The sequence below is a fragment of the Adiantum capillus-veneris genome, chromosome 20, assembly GCF_014529385.1.
Source record: "Adiantum capillus-veneris isolate H3 chromosome 20, ASM1452938v2, whole genome shotgun sequence".
Lineage (NCBI taxonomy): Eukaryota > Viridiplantae > Streptophyta > Polypodiopsida > Polypodiales > Pteridaceae > Adiantum > Adiantum capillus-veneris.
This window is the reverse complement of record NC_140950.1, coordinates 40,049,493-40,072,964: the sequence shown is the minus strand read 5'-3', so window position 1 is coordinate 40,072,964 and position 23,472 is coordinate 40,049,493. Positions and strand designations below refer to the sequence as shown.

The window sequence follows — 23,472 nt, the reverse complement described above, 5'->3', positions numbered from 1 at the left end:
ACCCTGCTTCATGTCATACACAATTTTTTGTTGCTTGCCACCTACCTTATGATTTGGTCGCAACTCAAGGGAACCTGTCTCCCAATCTTGCATAGCTTTCATAGCCATAAGCCAAGGTCTTCCAAGGATTAGCGGATAGCCCTCCCCCTTAGTTGGGATCACATAAGCATCAATTGAGATTGCCACACCAAAAGCTGAAACCTTCACTCCATTAACCTTTCCCACACAAGCCACCCTTACATTATTTGCCATCTTAGCTTGTAAGGAAGTTTGCTCGTTTACTTCCAAACCCAACCTGTGCATTAATTTCTCTGTCATAACACAAATCTCGGCTCCACCATCTACGTACACATTGGAGACTCGCTGACTCTTAATCTCTGCATCAATGACTGGCACGATATCCTTCATGCCTCTTGCACTAATAGACCCAATTGACTTTGCCTTAGCCCTCCTGGTGCTGACCATCTTAGACGAGGTTCTACGCATCTTTGGGGAAAGGTGGAGGAGTTGCTGCCATGAAATCTTTGGTCCTTGCTTACTCACGTCTGCTACCAGGTCGTAAGGTATGGATCCTACCCCAAGTGGAAAGTCTTCTACTCCTATGTGCCTCCTTGACCTACTCTTCCTTTTCTTGTCTCCTATCACTTGGGAGGAACCCTCATTCCCTTTATGTGGCTCTGAAGCTTCCATTTCATCAGTTCTTTGTCTCCTAACTCTCTTTATTGGCATGGCAACAGCTTCCTCCATTTTTTCTTTCCCTTTATCCTTACCATTGTCAAGACTTATGACAGAGATAGCCCTGTCCTCCCCTCCCGATGGTAATGGAGGGATCTCTGCTGGTGCTTATGGTGGTGGAGGAGGGGGTCTCAATATTTGGATTGGTGGAGCCACGTGTGCATTTTGTCCATTTAGTGGCCTAGCTCGAGGAGGAGTGACTTGCTGGCGAGGAGGCCATCTTTGATTACCATTTCCTTGATAGCGTCGTGGATGGGGGCAATAATACATGCCGTGACCTACCTCTCCACAGTTGTAGCAAATGTACTCACATGCTTGCCTTTGTCCTTCTTGTCTATTTCGTTCATTTCCTGGCTGGGGAGCCCTTACACCTTGAACCAGATTGATGGACAGGCTCTCTAGTTGATTGGTGATTTGTTGAAGTAATTCTTGTTGAGAGGACTCTTGGTCTGTTGCTCCTGTCCCTGCTACTACCCTTGCCGTAGGTTGAGCTAGCGGTGGAGGCTCCATTCCCCCTTGTAGTTGAGCTTGGAATTTTAACTTCCTATCCTTCTCCCTTGCATAAGTCATAGCTTTATCAAAGGTATCTGGGAATTTACCTTTCACCTTTTCTCGAAGGACGGGGTAAAGCCCTGCCAGGAAACAGTCCTTCTTTAGGCATTTTGGCGCCCTTTCTCCTTCACCTAGTGATGCACACCATTTCTCCCACAGGTTGGAAAACTTTCCTTCATAGCTTCTATAGTCATTGGGTGATGTTTGGCGTAGCTCTAAGAGCTGTCTCCATATCTCCTCTGGAGGCTCATGGCGGCGAAATTCTTCGATGAAGGCCATCTTTAAGGACTCCCAGTCTCTTCTTTCTTCAGGTGCCAAAGTTTGATACCATAATTTTGCACCTTCCCTCAAGACCAAAGGAAAGGCCCTTAACTTAGTAGCTTCGTCATCCCTTCCCGATACCAGAAAGGCCATTTCCAAATTATCCAAAAAGTCTGGAGCAACCTCCCCAAGCTTACCATAAAAATTAGGGAAGGCCATAAGTGAGAGAGTAAACAATTACACAAACAGCTCCAATTTATTTTAAAATGGAGTATGGTAATTACAATTTGGAGCTTTAGCACAACTTAGCTCAAAATAGGATGAAGATCGACACATCAAAGGAATGGTAATAGTCTAGTAAGGGTAGAATGACAGGATGAGGAGAGCGCAAGATTTCCCCAAGTCTCTCGGCTCCAAACAACAGGGCTATTCTTTGCTGATAAAAGATTTTTCTATCAATACAAATATTCACACGGATATGACGCACAAAATGGAAAGGAAACATGCGGGGATCATCATTCTCATTATTGGCATCCATACTTACACACAAGAGCCTAGCTTAGTTGCACCACCTTGGGACCAATGAGCCTGATCAGCCGCAGAAGGTCAGCACCTCGGATCACTTCGACTCTTCCTGATGCACCTGTGAAGACGTAAGGCGTGATGGCAACACTTTGTACAATGTTGAGCCTTTTAGCAAGCAACAATTGGATGTTATTACCATAATCAGCATGACGAATGAAAGTGACACCATTAATGTGCAGCACATCATCAACTAAGATAGTTTCCTTAGATTGAGATAACTTCTTGAAAATTAGCAGCAAAGGTAGGGCAGGGAGGCTTTTCACCCGGTCTCCAAAGCACTTTGGACAATATCCAAAGTGATCTTCACACGGACAGGAGGTTGGCTTGGGATTGGTGGTGTCTGGATTCACAAAGTGCACTGGGAGCACTCGAAGACGGGCGGCAATCTTGTAGGCAAGCCTTAGCCTCTTTGCTTCAGAAGGATTTAGGGGTAAGAGTCGTGGTTGCAAGTTGGAGGTTGAAGTTGGTTGCTCACTAGCCTTTTTCTTGCCTGTAGTGGTCATGTAATCCCTTATTAATGAGATTAAGCCAAATGTTACCTTACGCTTGAGCACGCGCTGCGGCCTTGGGCCACTTAGGTGTAGAGGTGATCTTCCTCCTCTTAGTCGGCTCCTCAGGAAAGAGAGGTATGGTGATGCTTTCTCTTCCCTTAATGTGTGTCACAGTACCTTCGTGTATGTTGATGTAGAATATTTCAAGCTCGTGTGCATTGGAGGTTTCTGGAGCACTCATAGGTTGAGAGGAGAGGTATATCAAGCTCTTCTTCTCACTCTCCTTCGTTGGCGACGATCACGAACAAGGCATGTAGAAGAACTTACTTCTTGAATTTCAATGACACTGCAACCTGGTAACAAGACCTCGATGAAAGCTTTTAAGGCCTCTAAAGCCTCCTCCTCTTCTGTTCTCCAATTTGCAAACTCCTCACGCCATTCGTCCATGTTGTAGATTGCACATCTTCATTGCTAGTGGACTGAAGGTCTGTGTAGCCCTCCTCCGTGGGGGCACCAAAATGATAGCGGGAAAAAGAGCAGTGCAATCGGGTGGCCTCTGTACTCGTGCACACTCCACAAACCACGCCTCATGCAAACAAGCAAAGAACAAAACAAAGGGGGCACCACCCTAAATTAAGAGGTTTAGGGACCTCACACATAGTGCACATAGGCAAGTGAGACTTCTGGCATTATGATGGCATCAAAACATATGGCAAAACACATAGAAACGAAGCTTAGGGACCTTATGTAGCATATATATACACAAGACATCAGCTTAACAATACAACGGCATCTGATCATACATAACAAGGATATAGAGAAGCAAGCCAAGGATGGCATAATCCCTTGTCAAAAACAATCACCCCAGCAAGTAGGTATGATCCTACTAGCAACACATCAATACCTTAGAGAATGATGGCGAGGATGGTGGCCATGGAGCATGAGAGAAGACTCCTTATTTAGGTTTTAGGGCTAGTAATGTAGCATACTAGAGGGAGAGAGAGAGAGGGAGAGAGAGTAGAGCTCCATCCATAGCTCCTCGTTGTGAGCAATGTCGTCAGCTTCGTTGCTTGGTGAAGTGGGTGAAGTGTTGGTTTTGAGTGAGAGAAGGCCTCCTTATATAGGTTTCTGAGAGGGTTTAGGATTAGGGATAAACATGCTTAAATCCGCTAATTGGGGTTACTTTTTGCTTAGGGTGGTCAACAGATTGAGGTCACCTGATATGTCACCATCAAGATATTCTCTAGAGTGATGTGAGAGGGGAGGGTAAATGCTGATTTTTCTGATTGTGACACATGGGGATAAGACCTTGACCAGCATTTAAGAGCAGGTAAGGTGGCTGTTGAAACTGGAGGTTCTGCACATGTCAGGGGGGGACCTGCGGGGGGGAGGTGGCAGCTGGGTCCTCCTGAATATCAAATTCTCAAAAAATCCTCAACCATGGCTTATTTTGACATATGTTCTTTGAAAAAATCAGCATGTCTCTTTTCAACTCAAAAGTCTTTATCCCTGTTGACTCACCTTTACCATAAGATTTTCCCTTTTTCTCCTCTTGTAACTGCATTGTTGATGCCCAATCACTGCTTCTAGTAACAGTGAACTGTTACCTACCAAATACTTATTGTGCAGTAAAAAATATTTACCATGGGTAAAAAAAGTTACTGTAGGTAAAAAGTGATTTGTATTTACCATGTAGGTGAAAAATATTTACTGTGGTAAAAATTATTTACTGTCGGTAAAAAAGTGAAAACGGAGTATGCTGTGCTGTGAGTCCACACGAACATCCTCGTGTAAATTTCACTAGAAATTCACACCTAGAATGGGCTATTCTGTAAGATATAGGTTGTAGGCATGCATAAGCGCTCGTTCCCACGTATCTTCTGTCCATGGCACTTTTTACTCTTTGGTGCTTGTGAAGTAGATTTTTCTTCTCTTTCGAGATCCCTTGGACTAGAGTATCCTCATCTCCCCAACAACTGACTGTGCCTTTATTGCATCTTCAGAAGGGGTCCTAAAAACCATGCATCAGGTCTTTATATAGTTTGGACATGATGGTGGTTCTAACTTCTGAAGACATGAAATCCATCAATTTGGCAATGTTTAACGGCACCTTTTGGGCTTCAGTCCCTTGACGTGGGGAAGATGGGATCTCCATTTCTTCGATAGGATTAAGTAGTCCCTCTGTAAACATTCTTTCCATCAAGAAGTGAGTACGCCCACTTTCCCATGACTTTAAGTCACTTTCTTCTTGGATGACACTAGGTATGGCTAAGGGTCTATGGACTTGGTGAGGTTTTTGTTGCATAGGGAACACGGTGTCTGTTATCTGGATCTGCCTAGGTGCTAGCTCTAGATCCCTTTGGGTATCTTCTAGCAAACTCCTTGATTGCTTGACTCGCTCAATCTCCTCTGTAGGGTTTGGATAAGATCCTATCTTCTTCTTGGATCCTGGCCATTGTGGCTCATGAAGATCTTCCTTGTTGGTTTCTATCTTAGTGGTCGTTTTGGTCTCCATGGTTTCACCTGAATCAGAATCCTCTTCAGCGTTGTTCATATATACGGGGTCGTCACCAGTCCCTATGTTGGTCTTTGAACTGGGCTCTGACTTCGTTGCTTTTTGCGATCTCTTCCTTCGTGGTTTCTTCTTTTTCTGAGATTGGGTAATTGATGATGTGTCTCTTTCCTCAAGACGGAGCGCCTTTACCCAACAATCCCCCACTTAAAGGTGACGTGCCGATAAGTGAGACCTACTAGCGAAACTACTAGTATGTACAAGAAAACTAGGTGAGAGACTCTCTCAACCTACGCCCCACTAGCTCACTTTGTCAATCTACACGCACTCATATCGGTTGTTTGCGTAAGCTCTTCTAGTTGCTCATAATGACTTCACATACCTCCATCATCTGACACTTGAAAGACACAAGCATCCTCATCCTTTTCCTCTTCAAGAAGCAAATACGAGACATCAACTTCACTATCGGAGCTAGAATTAGTAGTACTGCCCTCATCAGTTGATTGCTCTCCACCTTTGAGCTTTAAACCCCCTTTGAGGTTGGCAATAAAACGAGTCTTCTTTAACATGGGGTCTGTGGAGTCTCATCTCTAAGAGATACACACCAATGATCCCAAACACGTGTAAACTGCTTCAAGTAATCATCAACACTTTGATTCTCTTTCTGCACATGATTTAGAATCTCATGCCAAACAGTATCTAGCTCCTCTCCTTCTCTAAGGCGATTCAAAAAATCATGCTTAACTACATTCTCTAGATGTGGAGAATGTCTTAGAAAATGATGTCAGGAAAAGTGACATCTAGCAAGTACGATATGTACTTGTGTGGGGGGGTAATTGCAAACACTCAACGAAATGAGTGAGAGGGACCCTCACAGACTTTGCTCCACACTGGCTAAATCGAACACCATGAGTCCCTAGACCATGTTGCACACCTTGTGACCAACAACATGTGCTAAACATTTTTTATTTATGTTTCTATGTTGATGTCAATGCACAATAACCCTAAAAGGAACCTAAATCAAAGACTTAATTCACGGGAAAAGTGCCATACTTAAGTCACATGGTACAGTCACAACGACATACAAGGTAGGTGGGTCAAGATGTGACTTATATTACCCTCTCTCTGTGAGAGCGTTGTACAAGCAGACTATTGTATGCTTATAAGCTACCAACTAGGTATAGGATGCACAATAGCATACCCAAAGGGTACATGCTACAATAACTTAAGGAATGTTCCTCAACCCAGCATTTTCTTTATCTTTCCTCTTTCTCTCAAGGACTAACGATAACCTTCTAAGTATGATAGTAGACAGAATACTAATTTAATATTGGCATAAGGACTAAGAGCAACAAATGCTAAGAACCATCTATTTTAACGGGCTACAAGCCAGCTATTTTCACTCCATGAGTGATTGTTCTTAAGATCAAACAAGATCTACCCAATGGAGTACCCATCAACATTAATGGACAAGCAAGAGTCTTGCCATTGATAATATTTTGGGTGTCACTTTAGCACTACGTGTTTTTTGTGTGAAGATCGAGTTGAGTTCTTCATGATCTTTAACTTGTATAGGCTTATATATACCACATTATATAGATGCAGCAAGCATTTCAGACTGTACGACTATCCACAAGAACTAATAGTCCCATTTGAGTAGATCCCTTGGTTCCTCTATAGCACTAGGAGTGTCTATAGAAGCACCGTTCTTGGCCTAGGACCCAGTTTTCCAAGGCAACACCCAAGGTTAATAGTTTCAATTGCTTATGCTTTACAAGAGGTATGCATAAGCTAGAAGGCTTTCATCCACATGACAAGGTCATGTAAGAGGATTGCATTTTGGGAAAGTAGTGTTTTAGGAACCACTTTGGCAACCTGTCAGTTTCTCTCTTCATTGTTCATTAGGATACTGTCATGGTTTCATTCCCTATTGCAACAGTTATTGACCTATATGGTATTGTTTGGCACATGTTGTTAATCACACGGCGTGTAACATGGTCTAGGAACGTATGGAGTTTGGTTTAGCAAGTGTGGAGCAAACTATATGAGGGTCCCTCTCGCTCTTGTTGTTGAGTGTTTGCAATTACCTCCACACACCAGTACATCTCATACTTGCCAGATGTCACTTTTTCTAACATTGTTTTGTGAGACACATGTGGAGAATATGTGTCTCTAGGACTGACACTGATGCTTGTTTCTTACTAATGTGTTGCGATAGAGTTCTTAGGTGATGGTCACATCCATTTGTTAGACCATTTTGAGCACACAATACCAAGAACAATATTTGTGGCCAAAATTTGTCAGGTACTAAGTACACACTTGTTGAGGTTATACGTATGATAAACAACATTAATGGATGGTTGTTTACATACATGGCAAGGCTATGTTTTGTTATTGAAAATGTTTATTCTTTGGAACTTAGATATGATTAAGGTTTCACATTCTATTATGGTCCAAATTTTGTCTCAAAGGCTTTCACGTACATACCATGGAAAGTCTCGTCATGAAAATGTAGATTCTAATAAATTTGTGTTAAATGCATGCATGCTAGGTGTTATGGGCCCTAGTGTTTAACACAAGTTTGTTTGGAAGGGCATGCAAATTCATGAACACGATAGCTTACGAAGCATATTGCACCACAAGTGCCATATTTCTATGACATTTATTGTGGATCTACCAACTACCACGGGACGAAATAGGTGTTTGTAGAATCAACGGTCTAAACTATGAAAGTTTATTCCAATCAAGTTGGTTTATCACAACCGTATATATTATATGGATTTCACCACATTTTGGTGCGTAATTGTGAACCCACATTTACCAATCCTTTTTTGGGCATGTTTGTAAAGGGTTGGGGAGATACAACAATACATATTACCACTCGTCTAGAAATGGATGGGCAGGTAAGTATTAATCTATTGCTAAAGGATATGCTAAGAGCATGTGTTAGCAAAAGAAGTGACACAACTAGAACGATTACCTTTCTAGGTTGGAGTTTGTTTTCATGATGCAAATCTCATTGTGACTAGTTTTAGTCCATGCATGTTATTGTCAGGTTGTCCACCTTGATCATCATTTCTAATGAGGTTGTAGGTCTGTAATTGTTTAAATAGGTAACAAACTCGTCATGATATCTTGATGAACAGGTAAGAGAGAAAGTGACACTACTTTCCCATAATGCTATGCTCTTATATGACCTTGCCATGTGATTGAAGAGCAAATTAGATAAAAGCATACTAAAAAATACATCCCATTTGTAGAGCGTAACAAAACTTATTTGGAAATAAAATGAAACCAAATCAGATGCTTATGATGAGTTTAAAAATACCTTACACTTACCCGGATGGCCAATGCATCTTTCCACCTAGAAAGATACATTACCAAAGTTCCTTTGACCTGTTAAACACTAAAAATAGAGATTATTGAAGAAAAAGAAATTTTAACTGTTAAACGTGGGTGTTGCCTAAGTAATTCGAACCCCTTGGTTTGACCTAAGCAACCCAAATCCGTGGGTGAGGGTCTGGAAAGAACTCATGGACTACCCCTTGAAAGAGAAATTACAGTTGTAAAGAGGCCAACAAATGACCAACAACACGTATAGGGTGATTTATAAATCACAAGTTGGGTCATACCCCTAAAAACTGGGCTCCTAGAGACACATCCAATGCCTAGAAACACGAGATCCGTTCAAGTTGGAATCGTATTCGCAATTGGATATGTGCTAGGCGTAAAAGTCTATACCCTTGGGTTCTTGTGGGTAGTCATGTTGTCTAAAGCACTTATCTCATCCATACATCATGGTATAGATAAGCATGTACAAATTTAAGATCATCAAAAACTCAGCTTGATCTTTGCACTAAGAAGTACATGGTGCAAAAGTGACACCTAGACAATCATCAATGGCAAGACACCATAGTAGAATAAGGGATAGAGAGAGAGATAGAGAGAGAGAGAGATAATGTTGGGCTAAGGAAAATCCCTTATTCTACTATGGTGTATGCCCCTGCATATGCTTCTATGCAAACGATGTATGTGGCGTAGCTTATCCTATAAGCATACAACAATCTGCTTGTACATCGCTCTCTCATAGAGATGTAGCAAAAAACATAAGTAATAGCTTGACCCACCTACCTTGGATGTGATCGTGCCTGTATCAAATTGACTTACTTTTGGCGCTTCGTTCTTGAATGAAGTTCATTTGATAGAATGATTTTAAACATTCAATATCTGTTTGTGTCCTTGATAGAGTGCTCGGTGTTATAGCGAAAGCATAAACAATGATGAGGTGGAAAAAATTCCACCGAACTGGCACGCCATGCATGCAAACTAGAATAGAAAGTGATAAGCCATTGGCTAGAGTGATGGTCTCAATAGAATGAGCCAATACCATAAGTGTCGTGCACAATGGGACTGGCATGGATACCAATATAAGACTCGTAGGCCCATTGACTTGGGATCAAGGGCATTGGCACACAGGTTTGGGGATTTGGAAATATAGGGATATAAGCTCACATTTTTTGTTTGACAACATTGAATTATGATGTATCCCTACCAGTTCAGATTGTGCACAACACTTATGGTATCGGCTCACTCTATTGAGACCATCACATTAGCCAAGTGTTCGTCAATTTCTTTTCTGTTTTTCATGCATGGCGTGCCAGTACAGTGGACTTAATTCCACCTCATCATTGTTTACACTTCTGCTATAACACCAACCACTGTGTCAAGGACACAGTCAGCTATTGAATGTTCAAAATCAGTTAATCAAACGAACTTCATTCACGGGTGAAGTGTCATAAGTCAATCTGATACAATCACGATTACATCCAAGGTAGGTGGGTCAAGTTGTGACTTATGTTTTTTGTTGCATCTCTATGAGAGAGCATTGTACAAGCAGACTATGGTACGCTTATAGGATAAACTACAACACATACATCATTTTTACAAAAGCATATGCAGGGGGCATACACCATAGTAGAATAAGGGATTTTCCTCAGTCCAACATTCTCTCTCTCTCTCTCTCTCTCTCTCTCTCTCTCTCTCTCTCTCTCTCTCTCTCTCTCTCTCTCTCTCTCTCTCTCTCTCTCTCTCTCTCTCTCTCCCCTAATTCTCTACATGGATAGTGAAATTAGACATGATTTTACTAAAATCTTTCTACGTCGGTATGGTAAACGGAAGGGCGAAGAGCCATCTATTTTGGAATGGTTAAGAGCCATCTGCTTGTAATCCATTAGGAATTGCTTTAGAGACCAAACAGATCTACCTAGTTGTGTCGTCTCTAATGGATAGGCAAGAGTCTTGCCCTTGATGATTGTCTGGGTGTCACTTTCAGACCACGTACTTTTAGTGCAAAGATCAAGCTGAGTTTTTTATGATCCTAAACTTGTACATGCTTGTCTATACCATGGTTTATGGATGAGATAAGTGTTTCAGACAGCATGGCTGTCCATAAGAACCCATGGGTATAGACTTTTACGTCTAGCACATATCCAGTTGTGAATATGATTCCAGCTTGAACGGATCTCGTGTTTCTAGGAATTGGATGTGTCTCTAGGAGACCAATTCCTAGGGGTATGACCCCACTTGTGATTTATAAATCACTCTACACGTATTGTTGGTCATTTATTGGCGTCTTCACATTTGTAATTTGAAGGAAAGGCGCTTAAAATATGCCAAGGGGTAGGGTAGTCCATAATGTCCTTCCAGACCCTCACCCAAGGATTTGGATTGCCAAGATCAAAGGAAGGGGTTCGAATTACCGAGGCAACACCCATGGTTAACAGTTTAAATTTCTTTACCTTCACTCTATTTTTAGTGTTTACCAGGTCAAAGGAACTTCGGTAATGTATCTTTCTAGGTGGAAATATGCACTGGCCATCTGGATAAGTGTAAGGTATTTTCAACCTCGTCATAAGCATATGATTTGGCTCCATTTTATTTCTAAATAAGTTTGGTTACACTCTACACGTGGGATGTATTTGTGAGTATGCTTTTATCCAATTTGCTTTTCAATCACATGACAAGGTTATATAAGAGCATAGTATTTTGAAAAAGTAGTGTCACTTTCTCTCCTACATGTTCATCAAGATATCATGAGGAGTCCGTACCCTATTGAAACAGTTATAGACCTACATGATAGGGTTCTATTTGGCACATGTCGTTAGTCACAAGGTGTGCAACATGGTCCAAAAACTCATGGAGTTTGGTTTAGCCAATGTGGAGCAAAGTATATGAGGGTCCCTCTCACTCACGTTGCTGAGTGTTTGCAATTGCCTCCACACACAAGTACGTTCTCTGAGATATATTCCACATGTGGAGAATATGAGTCTTTGGGACTGACCCTGGCACCTGTTTCCTAATGATGTGTCATGATAGAGTCCCTAGGTGCTAGTCACATATGTTTGTTTGACCATTTTGATCACACTATATCCGAAACAATTATAGTGGCCAAAAATTATTGGATAGAGACTTGCTAAGAGTACAAGTATTGTAAACAGTATTGACGGATGGTTGTTTAGAACTATAGCAAAGATAAGCTCTGTTAATAAAAATGTTTCATGGTGGGTACCTAGATGTCATTATTTTTCACAGTCTGTTATGGTCCAACGATTTAACAAGGCTTTCAAGAGATTACAATGGGCTATTTACCCATTGTTTTTCCTCCTATTATTGGAGTGCTATAAGAATAATATTCACCATACACATTGGCAATTAAAATCATGAAAATGCAGGTTTGAGTACGTTTTTGCTAAAGATATGCACACTAGGTGTTATGGGCCCTAGTGTTTATCAAAGGCTTACTTGGAGTGGCATACAAATTCGTGAAGTTGATAGCTTACAAAGCATTTTTCACAGCAGGTGCAGTATCTCTATGATATTTACTGTGGTGTACGAGTTGATGGCTCGGTATGGGTGCTTGTAGATAACAACTCACTTCAATACTACCACTCTTCCAAAGATGGATGAGAAACTGGTAAGTATTGATCTAGTGCTAAGGGATTTGCTATGAGCATATGTTAGCAAGAAGCAACCCAAATGGAAAGATTATCTTTCTGGTTTGGAGTTTGTTATCATGATGCAAAGCATGTTGTGACTAAGTTTAGTCCCTGCATGTCAAGGTTGCCTACTGATAGCAATGACAACAAGTCAAGGACTTATTAATACAGGCTGATGAGTCATGCCAGCAAGTCACTGGTATGGAAAGTAAGAAGAGATATTCTCAAATGTTCCAGTATCTTCGGAAAGTTTGACTCCTGGTCATTGAATTAAACACTCTTAGTTGTGGTAACTGGTTTACAATACTTAAGTGAGTTATAAATAGAGTCTACACACTATGTTGGCTTTGAATCGGTTACACCAACAATTGCACACGGACAACAATATGGAAAACCAAGATGTTTCTCTTGGTTTCATTGAACCTCCTACTGAACTGTGTACTGGGCACATGAATAGCTGGACCTCTGAGAGGTGCCACTTTGGAAAACATTAATGTCCTTGAGAAGATCTTACCACTTGTTTTCGAGGACGAACACACTTCTCCAAGGGGGGAGTAACGTCATGCCAAGGGTAGGACTAGGAGGGCACGGCCTTGGCAAAGTGATGTACACACTTACAGTATAGGGGTCTATATATAGCTAATAGCCAGAGGGCCATGGGCCTTATACTCTTTCTTGCACAACAGATATGGCTTTGATCCAGCTTCGAGCGAGTTTTTCCTTCGGAATTTCAGGACAGCTAGCTACAGCAAACGACCAGGTTAGACAATTTCACGTTTTTCTATGATTTCACCTTTCAAAGTGACAACCATTGCCTATTGTACAAAGCAAAGTGCTCTGACGACATTCATGAGAAGCAAGGCTTCTAATCCGTGCCAAGGTACTGCCCATTAACTCGGGATCAAGGGCACTGACACACAAGTTTGAGGAATTGGCTCTACATACCAGTATAGATTGTGCGCGACACTTAAGATATCAACTCAATCTCTACGGGCTATCATTATCACCAAGGGCTTACACCTCTGCGTGCATGGCATGTCAGTGAGGTAGACATAATTTCTCCTCATTATTGTTTACGCTTTCGCTATAATACCAGCTATTCTATCAAACATTTTTTATTTTTGTTTCTTTTGTTGATGTCAATGCACAACAAATCTAAAAGGAACCTACATTAAGGACTTAATTCATGGGCAAAGTGCCATACTTAAGTCACCATGGTACAGTCACGACCACATACAAGGTAGGCGGGTCAAGATGTGACTTATGTTACCTCTCTCTACGAGAACGTCGTACAAGCAGACTATTGTATGCTTATAGGATAAGCTACCAACCAGGCATAGGATGCACAACAGCATATGCAAAGGGTACACGCTACAGTAACTTAAGGAATATTCCTCAGCTCAACATTCTCTTTATTTTTCCTCTTTCTCTCAAGGACTAATGATAACCTTCTAAAAGTATGATTTTGATACATGTTTTGGTTGTGTGTAATCATGAGGGGGATAAAGGCTAAGAGCCACAAATGCTAAGAGCCATCTGTTTTCAACGGGCTACAAGCCAACTGTTTTCACTCCATGAGTGATTATTCTTAAAATCAAACAGGATCTACCCAGTGGAGTACCCATCGACGTTAATGAACAAGCAAGAGTCTTGCCATTAATGATATTTTGGGTATCACTTTAGCACTACATGTTTTTTGTGCGAAGATCGGAGTTGAGTTTTTGATGATCTTAAACTTGTACATGCTTATCTATACCACAGTGTATAGATGCAACAAGCATTTTAGACAGCACGGCTGTCCACAAATTAAGACAAACTTGCGAATAACCACCCGACCATCCTATATATAGGCCCCTAACACTCTGACTCTTAGCTATATAGAGACCCCTATAGTGCAAGTGTGTCCGTTAATTTGCCAGAGCCCCCCTCCGAGAAGCATTTTTTTCCTCAAAAACAAAAGTGGTAAGATCTTCTCAAGAACACTAATGTTTTCCACAGTGTCACCTCTCAGAAGTCTAGCTGTTCATGTGACCAGTATACAATTCAGTAGGAGGTTCAATGAAACCAAGAAAAACATCTTGATTCTTCTGATTGTTGTCCCTATGCAATTGTTGGTGTAATCGGCTCATATATAGACCCCTATACTGCAAGTGTGTCAGACAATTAGCTAGGGTCGTGCCCTCCTTGTGCTCGTAGTTGTTGGTAATTTGCCAAGAAGTGGAATCTCTGTGAGTGCGCGAATGCGGTGCATGTACAGAGGGTGAGAAGGGGAGAGGGAGTGAACACGGGATCTCACTGTGTGAGCACAATGTGAGAATGAGTGAGAGCTCCTTATTCTTTGTATGTATAAAGAATAAGGAGATAAATGTGGGTGGCCGAACATTGGCCGGCGGACTCAGGCAAAGCACGGTGAGGTACACCGCCTTTACCTAACATTCTCCCACTAAAGGCTGTGTGCCGATAAGTGGCGAGAGAAGACTAGCCTACAACTAGTATATACAAGAGGTGAGAGAAGACAGCTCTCAGCCTATGCCCACTGGCATAACCGCTCTAGTGTAGATGAAACATGCATATCACTAGGGCTAGAGCACAATGCCAGTGTTAGCCATCGCACGACTGACAACTCTCACTGCAAATGCACCAACACATAAGCAAGATCAGGTCTCGAGACCAAAAGGTCAGACATGAGAGACCCAAAAGCCAACAAAAAAATGCACTATATGTGCCAACCTATCCCTGTCAGCAACCTCAGTGCCATATGCATCCTCATGAGGAACCACCTGACTGTGCATCACTATGTCAACATCGTCTGGCAAAGGCATATCTGCTAAGAATGACTGCAAAACTCAAAAATCAACACCACTGCAATCACACACAATTGTCTAAAGGACACTGTTGCCCTCAAACGTACCATATGCATCATAGAATAATGCATCGGTCTCTGGCTCAACTGATGTCACCTCAACTGATGAATGGCCAAGCTGTGTATTCCAAGAAATACCACTATCTACGTGAACGTCACCACAAGACAAATGCACAACTTGCTCTTCATGCACCACATCCGCAAAAGAGACACGCCTCGTCTCCTCTCCAAACATGGCTGCAAATACACAGAAACTACACAGCCTCGTGTGTCAGAAATATGCAAAGGGTATACCAGACCACTCCTAGCACCTCTAGCTATCACCAGTGATCCCCTATGCATCTAAAATGACTGCTCTCCAAGCAGTACACAATATCCACTACTCTGCAAAAACTGATGCACTGAAATGAGACTCTGGCTGAGTCTTAGTACATAACGTACATCTTGTAGTGTAAGCAATGCACCGCTAGGTAAATACATGCATACATCTCTAGCACCCTCTATTGTTGGGCTTGCGAAGCTATGGGGGATGCCGCCTGAGAATAGCCATGGTCTTGAGGGCGTGCAATAGATGAGAACAAGAGAGAGAAAGAGTCGACACAGCAGGAGAGCCAAAAAAAGATACGCTATATTAATTGATAGACAACCATATATAAAGTGATACTAGCCATGCAAACTGCAAAATAACTTGAGCTATGTCTGCATGCTATAAGAGATTGTGCCCACCATGGGTATGATGACCGAACCAGGCTTGTAAACCAAACAACCCCCCCCCCCCCCCCTCAAGCCCAAACCACTGACAATGGACTCGAGATAGACAGACCATGGCAGAGTTCATTCACCTGAAACCATGAGTAGAAGTCCTCCCCCTTGACTATAGCATAGGTGTGTGTGTACTTCCCTTAAACAACCATCTGTGTGAGACATACCAGAACCCGACCAAAGAACAAAGGGGTGGTCTTACCCCTTTTTATGTGGCAGTGTCTATAACCCGTACAAAATTTTTGGCATGACTGACAACTTTAAGGTAAAAGAGGTTTTGGACTGAAAAAGATAATTTTGTTGACAAAAGACTAACCTTGGATAAAACTATAACACTGAATTGGCAAAAATAGTTTTGAAATATGAGAGAAGATTGGTAGTTGCAGTTGAGAAGCATCTTGGTTGGCAACCCGCTCAAATGTGGACAGCTTCTAGAGGCTTGATAGCAAAACACGCTCCAATTGAAAATGAAAATTGGCCACCGCTACTAACCTTGTCATATTTGAATTTTTTGAGTTATCGAATCATTAATCGTCAATCTTAACCGCCTTTTAAATGCTTGTCAAAAATGCAACTGCCAATCATTGCAGCTCTCGGTATTTCAAAACACCTTTTCTAGTTGCCAGGGTCGTCGATGCTCATAACCCGGCTTCACAATTTTGGCAGATGGTGTGAAAAGGTTCTTGGTTGAAGACGAAAAGAGGCAAAATGGAGGGGCCTTTGCATGAAAGAAAGAAAAATAACAACCCACCTGATGAACCTGTGCGCTATTCCTCTGTGCTCGAGAGTTGGAGATGAAAACAAAATTTTCCCAGCATACCAAGGGAATTAATGGTGGTGGTGAGCAGCTCTGAGCATGTCAACATCAAGAACCTGTTGTCGCTGGTTAAAGCAAGGTCATGTGTGCGTCCCACTTTTGGCAGAGAGCAGCGCCAACTGTAAAAGCGTGGTTGTTCACTACTATCACCACCAAACCAGGGGGCCTGCGGTCCTGTGTTTCAATATGCAACAAGGCTCAACAGCCTTGACGGTACTCTTGTCTGCCTAGAATCCACACAGCGTCAGCATCTTGAGATGTTGTGACTGTGTAGTGGGTTGTGACTGGATCTGGACTCTACCCACAACCTCTTGAGAGGTGTTACCGCCTTGCAGTGTTTCAGTATGCTGTTGCGACTGCCCTGCCTTGCTAGCACCAAGCTTCTCCTCGCTTTGATGGCCCACCTGGGCTCTGATACCATTTCTTGGGCTTGCGAAGCTATGGGGGATGCCGCCTGAGAATAGCCACGGTCTTGAGGGCGTGCAATAGATGAGAACGAGAGAGAGAAAGAGTCGACACAGCAGAAGAGACAAAAAAAGATACGCTATATTAATTGATAGACAACCATATATAAAGTGATACTAGCCATGAAAACTGCAAAATAACTTAAGCTATGTCTACATGCTATAAGAGACTATGCCCACCATGGTATGATGACCGAACCGGGCTTGTAAACCCAACATCTACGTCATATGTTGAACCATCAGCAAACCGCACACAACCAAGTCTCTCACTAGAAAAAGAGAAAAACAAATCACGACATGGCGTCACATGAAATACTACATGCTTGTCTAGTAGAAAACACATAAACAATGTGCTATCTCAAGACACAAAGTAGTCTGAAGGCAAGCTAGACTCAAAAGTGACATGTCTGTCACATGCATACTCTCTAGCATCTGCCCTCATAGTAGCACCATGCATCTGCCTCTTCCATTGCCTCATACACCTGAAGCAATGACGCCTAATATGCCCATCGTGGCCGCAGTGCCAACATGTCAGTCGCGATCGTGAGCCAGAAGCACATGTGACCTGAATCGTCTTCATATCCAAGCCAAAACTATGGCAAACAAAGTGGGAGGTAACTCGACCACTACACAATGCTCAAAAGCATGATCAATCGCATCAAAATTGATGCTCACATATGCATAAAACAACTCCCCAATCTGCAAACTCTGCAAGCATAAACTGGGACAAACTGCTCAATTGAGCGTAAAGCGTATAACCATATACGCAAGAAGAGAGCAAACTAGCTCAAAATGCGTCCCACAAGAGAAACTACCTGCAGAAATTTGCAAAAAACTTGTCAAACCTGTGACTAGCATGTATTGTAGCCACACAAGCATACACAAATCCTCACTCCTACGACAATGGATACAAGTTGTCCAAATTGACAAAACCTGTCAAAAGTGAGAGTAAACACTCGATCACTATCAAAAGGGGAATACATCGACACTATACCATCAAAGAGAAAACTACTGCGAATACGCACCATGGGGAGAACTCTTGGGAAAAATCCGACAGAGTTTCCCCTGGAAACTCAACAAAAACTCAAAATCTCACCAAATACGCATGACAATAGACACTGTCTTAGTAGCAAAATCCACAAATGGTCTACATGCAATGCCAAAAGCCTGGCAAACTAACTCACTCCTGATCGAGTATCTCTATGGACATGTACCTACCCAAAAACATTGCAAACCTCTAAACCTGCTACCTGTGAGTTATAGCTAGCTCAAACTTTATCGGCATAATGCATACATAGCATGAAACTGCACAAACCGTGCTAAAAAAGCTTTTTGAAATGCCCCACACAGTCAAACAATGCGCATGAAACCGCATCCGGATGTGTATAAACTCTCCAAAATTCACATCCCAAAGTATCCCTTGCATACGTAGAAACAAGGTGAATTCTCTCTCAAATAGCACCAGAGTGTGCCATACATAGCCAAAGATGCAAACCGCATCACTCTCTACACTGTAGGAATCAAACTGTAGAACCTCGACATGTCGAGATTGGTAACAGGCTGCTGTAAAAAATTCAGCACTTCGAATTTCAAAATTCTGATACAATCAGCGCATCTGGAATATGCCAAAACCCCAAGATAGACTCTTGGATCACATGTATTCGAGTCAGAGCATGAGAGATATGCCAAAAACCTTCGTTTGCGACCAAAAAACGCAGCATAAACTTGTTCCTATTGCAACTATAATTCAGAGTAGAATTTTAGAAAATGGACATCACCATCGCGTCTGGAATGTGTCAAAACCCCAATCTAAACTCCTGGATCATATCCATCCGACTCCATGTGACGGAGGTATGCAAAAAACACTGTTTCGGGAGCCAAAAACAGCAAAAACGAGTTGCAACACTTCTTGTCCTGCTCTTTTTCTGCAAAATTCAGCAATGGATTGCTACACAAGCTCTACACTAGGTGAATATACATGCCTAAGCTGAGATCTGACACCGTCGAGCAGTATCCACTGCCGCAGAGCTCAAGCCGCCATAGCCAAGCTTTGTCGCTTTCGTCTCTCCGAGAAGCCGTCGCACATGCGTCGCCAAAGCTTTGATACCAATTGTGAGTGCACGAATGCGGTGCGTGTACAGAGATTGAGAAGGGGGGAGAGAGAGAACACAGGATGTGGGTGGAGCTCCCAAACCTCACTATGTGAGCACAATGTGAGAATGAGTGAGAGCTCCTTATTCTTTTTATGTATAAAGAATAAGACCGGAGGACACGGACAAAGCATGGTGATGCACACCGCCTTTACCTAAGAATCTCGACCTCATAAAAAATTTGTACTATGATTTAATTTCTATGGATTTTTTGAAAATACAAAAAATCAGTTCAGCTTCGTTCCCCTAGATGCTTTGACAACACCGCGAGCTTAATGTTCTTCCTTGAGAACTTTGCCAAACCAATAAGGAGGATTGCGAAGGGGGGGGCACCCTCCCTTAAACTTGAATTGGCAATCAAAGGTGGCTTGCCTTGGGCGGCCACCGTATGAAAAGAAGTTCGTTGAGAAGAACTCAACGATGGTAGCGACAAAGGAGAGGTAGGTGAAGACCCCACCCTCGCTACAAACCTTCAAGACTCGAGTGCAAAAAGCAAAAAACGATCCTTTACGCAAACTCGCCAAGCCAGAGCACACTCAATTTTGTGCTAGTTGACAGCGGTCCTTTCCCTTGCTAAGCAATTGTGCACACACGGTTTCTCTTCCTTGACGCCCTCGTTTCTTGCTAAGCAGCCATACCTACGACCTTCGTCTTCACGGCCTTTGCATGAGCATGCAAAATCATGCAAGCCTAGAGAGAGACCACGCCTCTTGTTTCTCAAAAAGCTATGAGCTGTGATACTAGTGTGAAAACCCAAGGATCTGCCTTGACAATTCTGCGCCCTACCAACCTTTATATAGGCCCTTGCCATCTAATCCCCTATCCACACCTAGCAGCCAACCCATTACTTGGGTGACCCTGCTAGGTCTGCCCTTGGCATTACACCATCATGGGTAAATGGTACCAATTGTCAGTACCACATGTGTAAATACCCCCACTACTTGCATGATGCGACCACCTTCTCTCTTTTTAACCCCATCACCCCACTCTCCCCTAACAAAAAAAAATCGCCATCTCTATTGAAGCTTGCCAAACCATGGACCCACCACTCTTATGCTATTTACGAGATATGCATGGAATCCTCTAAGTCTAAGATTAGAAGATATCCTCCTTGGTCCTCATGCCACTAGCAAAAGCTCCTCAGCTGCTATGGCCAATCAGGTCCTTGGAATATCCTCAAGCTCTTAATATGTTGACGTGTATAGCACATGCATTGTTTCTATGACATCTGCAGTCCATAAATTGAAGGCTAGTTATAGTTGTTTGATTTATGATGGGATGCAAGTAACATGAAAAATGCTTGCATAGAGAAGATATTGTACCCAAAATCCTTTTGAATGGATCATTACTTTTTCACGTGTCTCTGCTTTTAGTCTTATTGATGTGATTTTTTTATGTTTTTGCTTTCTCTCTCACTCACTCAATCTCTCTCGCTCTCTCTCTCTCTCTATCTCTCTCTCTCTCTCTCTCTCTCACACACACACACACACACACAAAGTCTCAATCCCAACCCCTACTCACCTCTAGTTTATAAGCTATGTTACAAGTAAACTAAGCTTCTATTGGGGGGCTGTTTGAACTAGTTATCTATGCCGAACCAGTAAGACTAAGCTCCTTGGAAGACAAGGAGCTTAGTCTTACTAGTGTAATGTAGGACGTTAGGACTGATTCAAACCGCCCTAAAGGAGCTTGAGTGGAAGGCCCAACATTGGCCAAAGGACAAAGTGTTTGCACTCCCCAAGACCCAATATACCTATAACAAGCTGATATACAAAGTAGAGTGGTTCGCTCCACTTATCAAGAGATGGAAGGAAAATTGTTCGGAAGAGAGTTGGCGGAAGAGGGTTAATGTCATATGGGAGATCAAATGGCCAAGCTCCATGAAGATGTTTACATGGAAGGTGCTATGGGGAGCCATCCCAACTAGGAAGAAGACTTGTGCTAGAGGGATTGGCACTAACACTTGTTCTGGTTGCAGAACAACCTCAGAACAATCTACCCGTGAAAATCTGTGAGTGGGCGCAAAAGACTTGGAAGATGTCTTCTATACCAACGACCTAATCCTGGGAGGGTATAGAGTGCAAAACCAAGCCATTTTGATTTGCACCCAAATCACTAGATACTATTATCTGAAACAGATATAAAAAACTAAAAACCTTCACGTTTTTGAGGGAAACTATGTTGTGGCTCAATTCAATGATGTTGCGATTGAGAGCATTGAGCTCATGTACGTTGTAGGATCAAAGAGAGAGGCAAGCGTTGATTTTGAAGAATACCGGCTACTTGAGTGGGAATCCTTGACAGCTCTTTGTCAACCTCCTATTACGTATTTGTACAAGAATGAGTCCCCCGTCAAGGCACATGTAGTGCTTGAGATTGATTATATATAATTTTCTTAGTCATTATAAATGAGTCCCCCCTCAAGGCACATGTAGATTGTAGTGCTTGAGGTTGATTATACATTCTTTTTTTAGTCAATATCTACTAACATAATGTGGCGGAAGGGGGAGCCATTTACACGTGACGCAATCTGCGACTTGAAGGCTAAAGTTCAAAACAAAAACAAGCCCCTTTGCATGTGATAAAAAGAGAGAGAGAGAGAGAGGGAGAAGGCGGCCAGGCCGGTAGTACTATTAACATCTACAATCACAATTGTGAGTGTCTCAATGTGGCAAAAAAAGAAGAAGAAAAAAGACTAAGCTCCTCTCCCTCTCTTAATACCAGAATACATCTTGACATTTGACCTTGTTATAAAAACCACTCGACTGACAGTAGGCTTACGTTGCGCTCTCTCTCTCTCTCTCTCTCTCTCTCTCTCTCTATATGCAACGTGTTACGGACATGGAAAGCTTAAGCTCATTGCGGGTGGCTTCATCTTCAGGGAAACAGCCCGTAATTCCTGAGGCGACAACAAGGGCTCCTTGCTCGACCCGCACAACTCGTTTTCCTTGCTCCTGTAGAGTGAAACTTGCTGCTGCAACCAGAGCTTCCCATGGCGAACTGGACCAGCAAGCGCGTTTTGGTGAACGAGTAAGTACCTGTGTGTGTGTGTGTGTGAGAGAGAGAGAGAGAGAGAGGGAGAGAGGGCGCGGGGGTGTGTGTGTGTGTGTGTGTAGGGAGGGAGGACATTGAGTTTGCTGCGCAAATGTCACCTTTCTTCTGCCATTGCACCACTTCCACAGAGGACATGGGACAGTGCTTCATTACTTGCGAGTCGTCCTGTTGCCAGGATGATTGTAGCTAGTGCTATCCTGCATTATGCGTCACTACTAAATAGTGGTTCACCGGGAATGCCTTTCTTTTTGATGGTGCTACTGATGTCTGGACAGTTGTTTTATGGCTTCGAGGTATCCTTCATTGGAATCTCTATTTTCTCATCACTGGATGGGTCACATCTCTGACATCTTGGCGGGGACTTTCATGTCATGATTCCCTTGCAGTTGTGCTGTAGGAGGTGTCAGTTCTATTCTTGCATGCTTTGTTTTTATACACATGCCAGACATGTTCCGTGATGGTCATGCATGAGTCGTCTCCCATGGTTGCAACAAATGGATTTTGAAGAAAATGTCGAATATTTGATTTAGTCTTGTTGATCAGGTACAAATCCTGGCAGCAAGCTGACTAGCTTTTCTACACAATGAATGATCAAACACCAAGTAGCTTGCCTTTGTTTCTACTTTTATTTTGGCAAAAGCTTATGCATTCCTGTGTAGCTTCTCAGTTTCCCTTGGTCAAGTGGGCACTTTTGGTCAATCAGGCTTGACTTGCATCGGCGTAGTACAGAAGTCTTGTTGGATGATGTATTGAAGAGTTCTCTCTTAGGTGAGGTGGCTTGTTTTGAAATTCTTGTGGGCTGGTTTTGATAGTGCATGTGATATGTGTGCTCAAGTGGTTCTCCATTCTTTGATTTTCTCATGAGGAGAGGGGCCTTGGGTGTAACCAAGTTAATCATCCAGCCTATGTTTCTAAGGGATGGTATATCAATGTTTTCGGGTGGGATTTGTAGGTGCCACATGCCCCTTTTTCTCCTTTTATGTGCTGTATTATGGGGGACTTAATCTTCCTCGTGGATATGCAAGAGCTGGTTCTTTTGCAGGAGATTACGAGGAAGCCGTTGGTTTAAAGACTATGTTTGAAAGATTAAGGGCTGCCAGATTTGGGATGTAGTCATATAGGTTGGATTTTTCTATCTAATGGACCAATATTGGATGTCCTTGAGATAGATATATTATTCTATAACTATGCAGAAGATATTGCTTATATGGTGAGTTGGGATTTTGGTCCT

The 23,472-nt window shown here is 42.5% G+C and overlaps 1 protein-coding gene across 1 annotated transcript in view; it reads left to right on the top strand.

Annotated features, from left to right (window-relative positions):
- Positions 1–21,956: 21,956 nt before the first annotated feature.
- Positions 21,957–23,472, top strand: part of RECA1 (recA DNA recombination family protein) — a 51,231-nt gene continuing 49,715 nt past the window's right edge. The window contains exon 1 of the mRNA XM_086492368.1: positions 21,957–22,217. Coding sequence (XP_086348494.1) covers positions 22,011–22,217 — 207 coding nt within the window. The 5' untranslated portion in view covers positions 21,957–22,010. The remainder of the gene's footprint in view (positions 22,218–23,472) is intronic.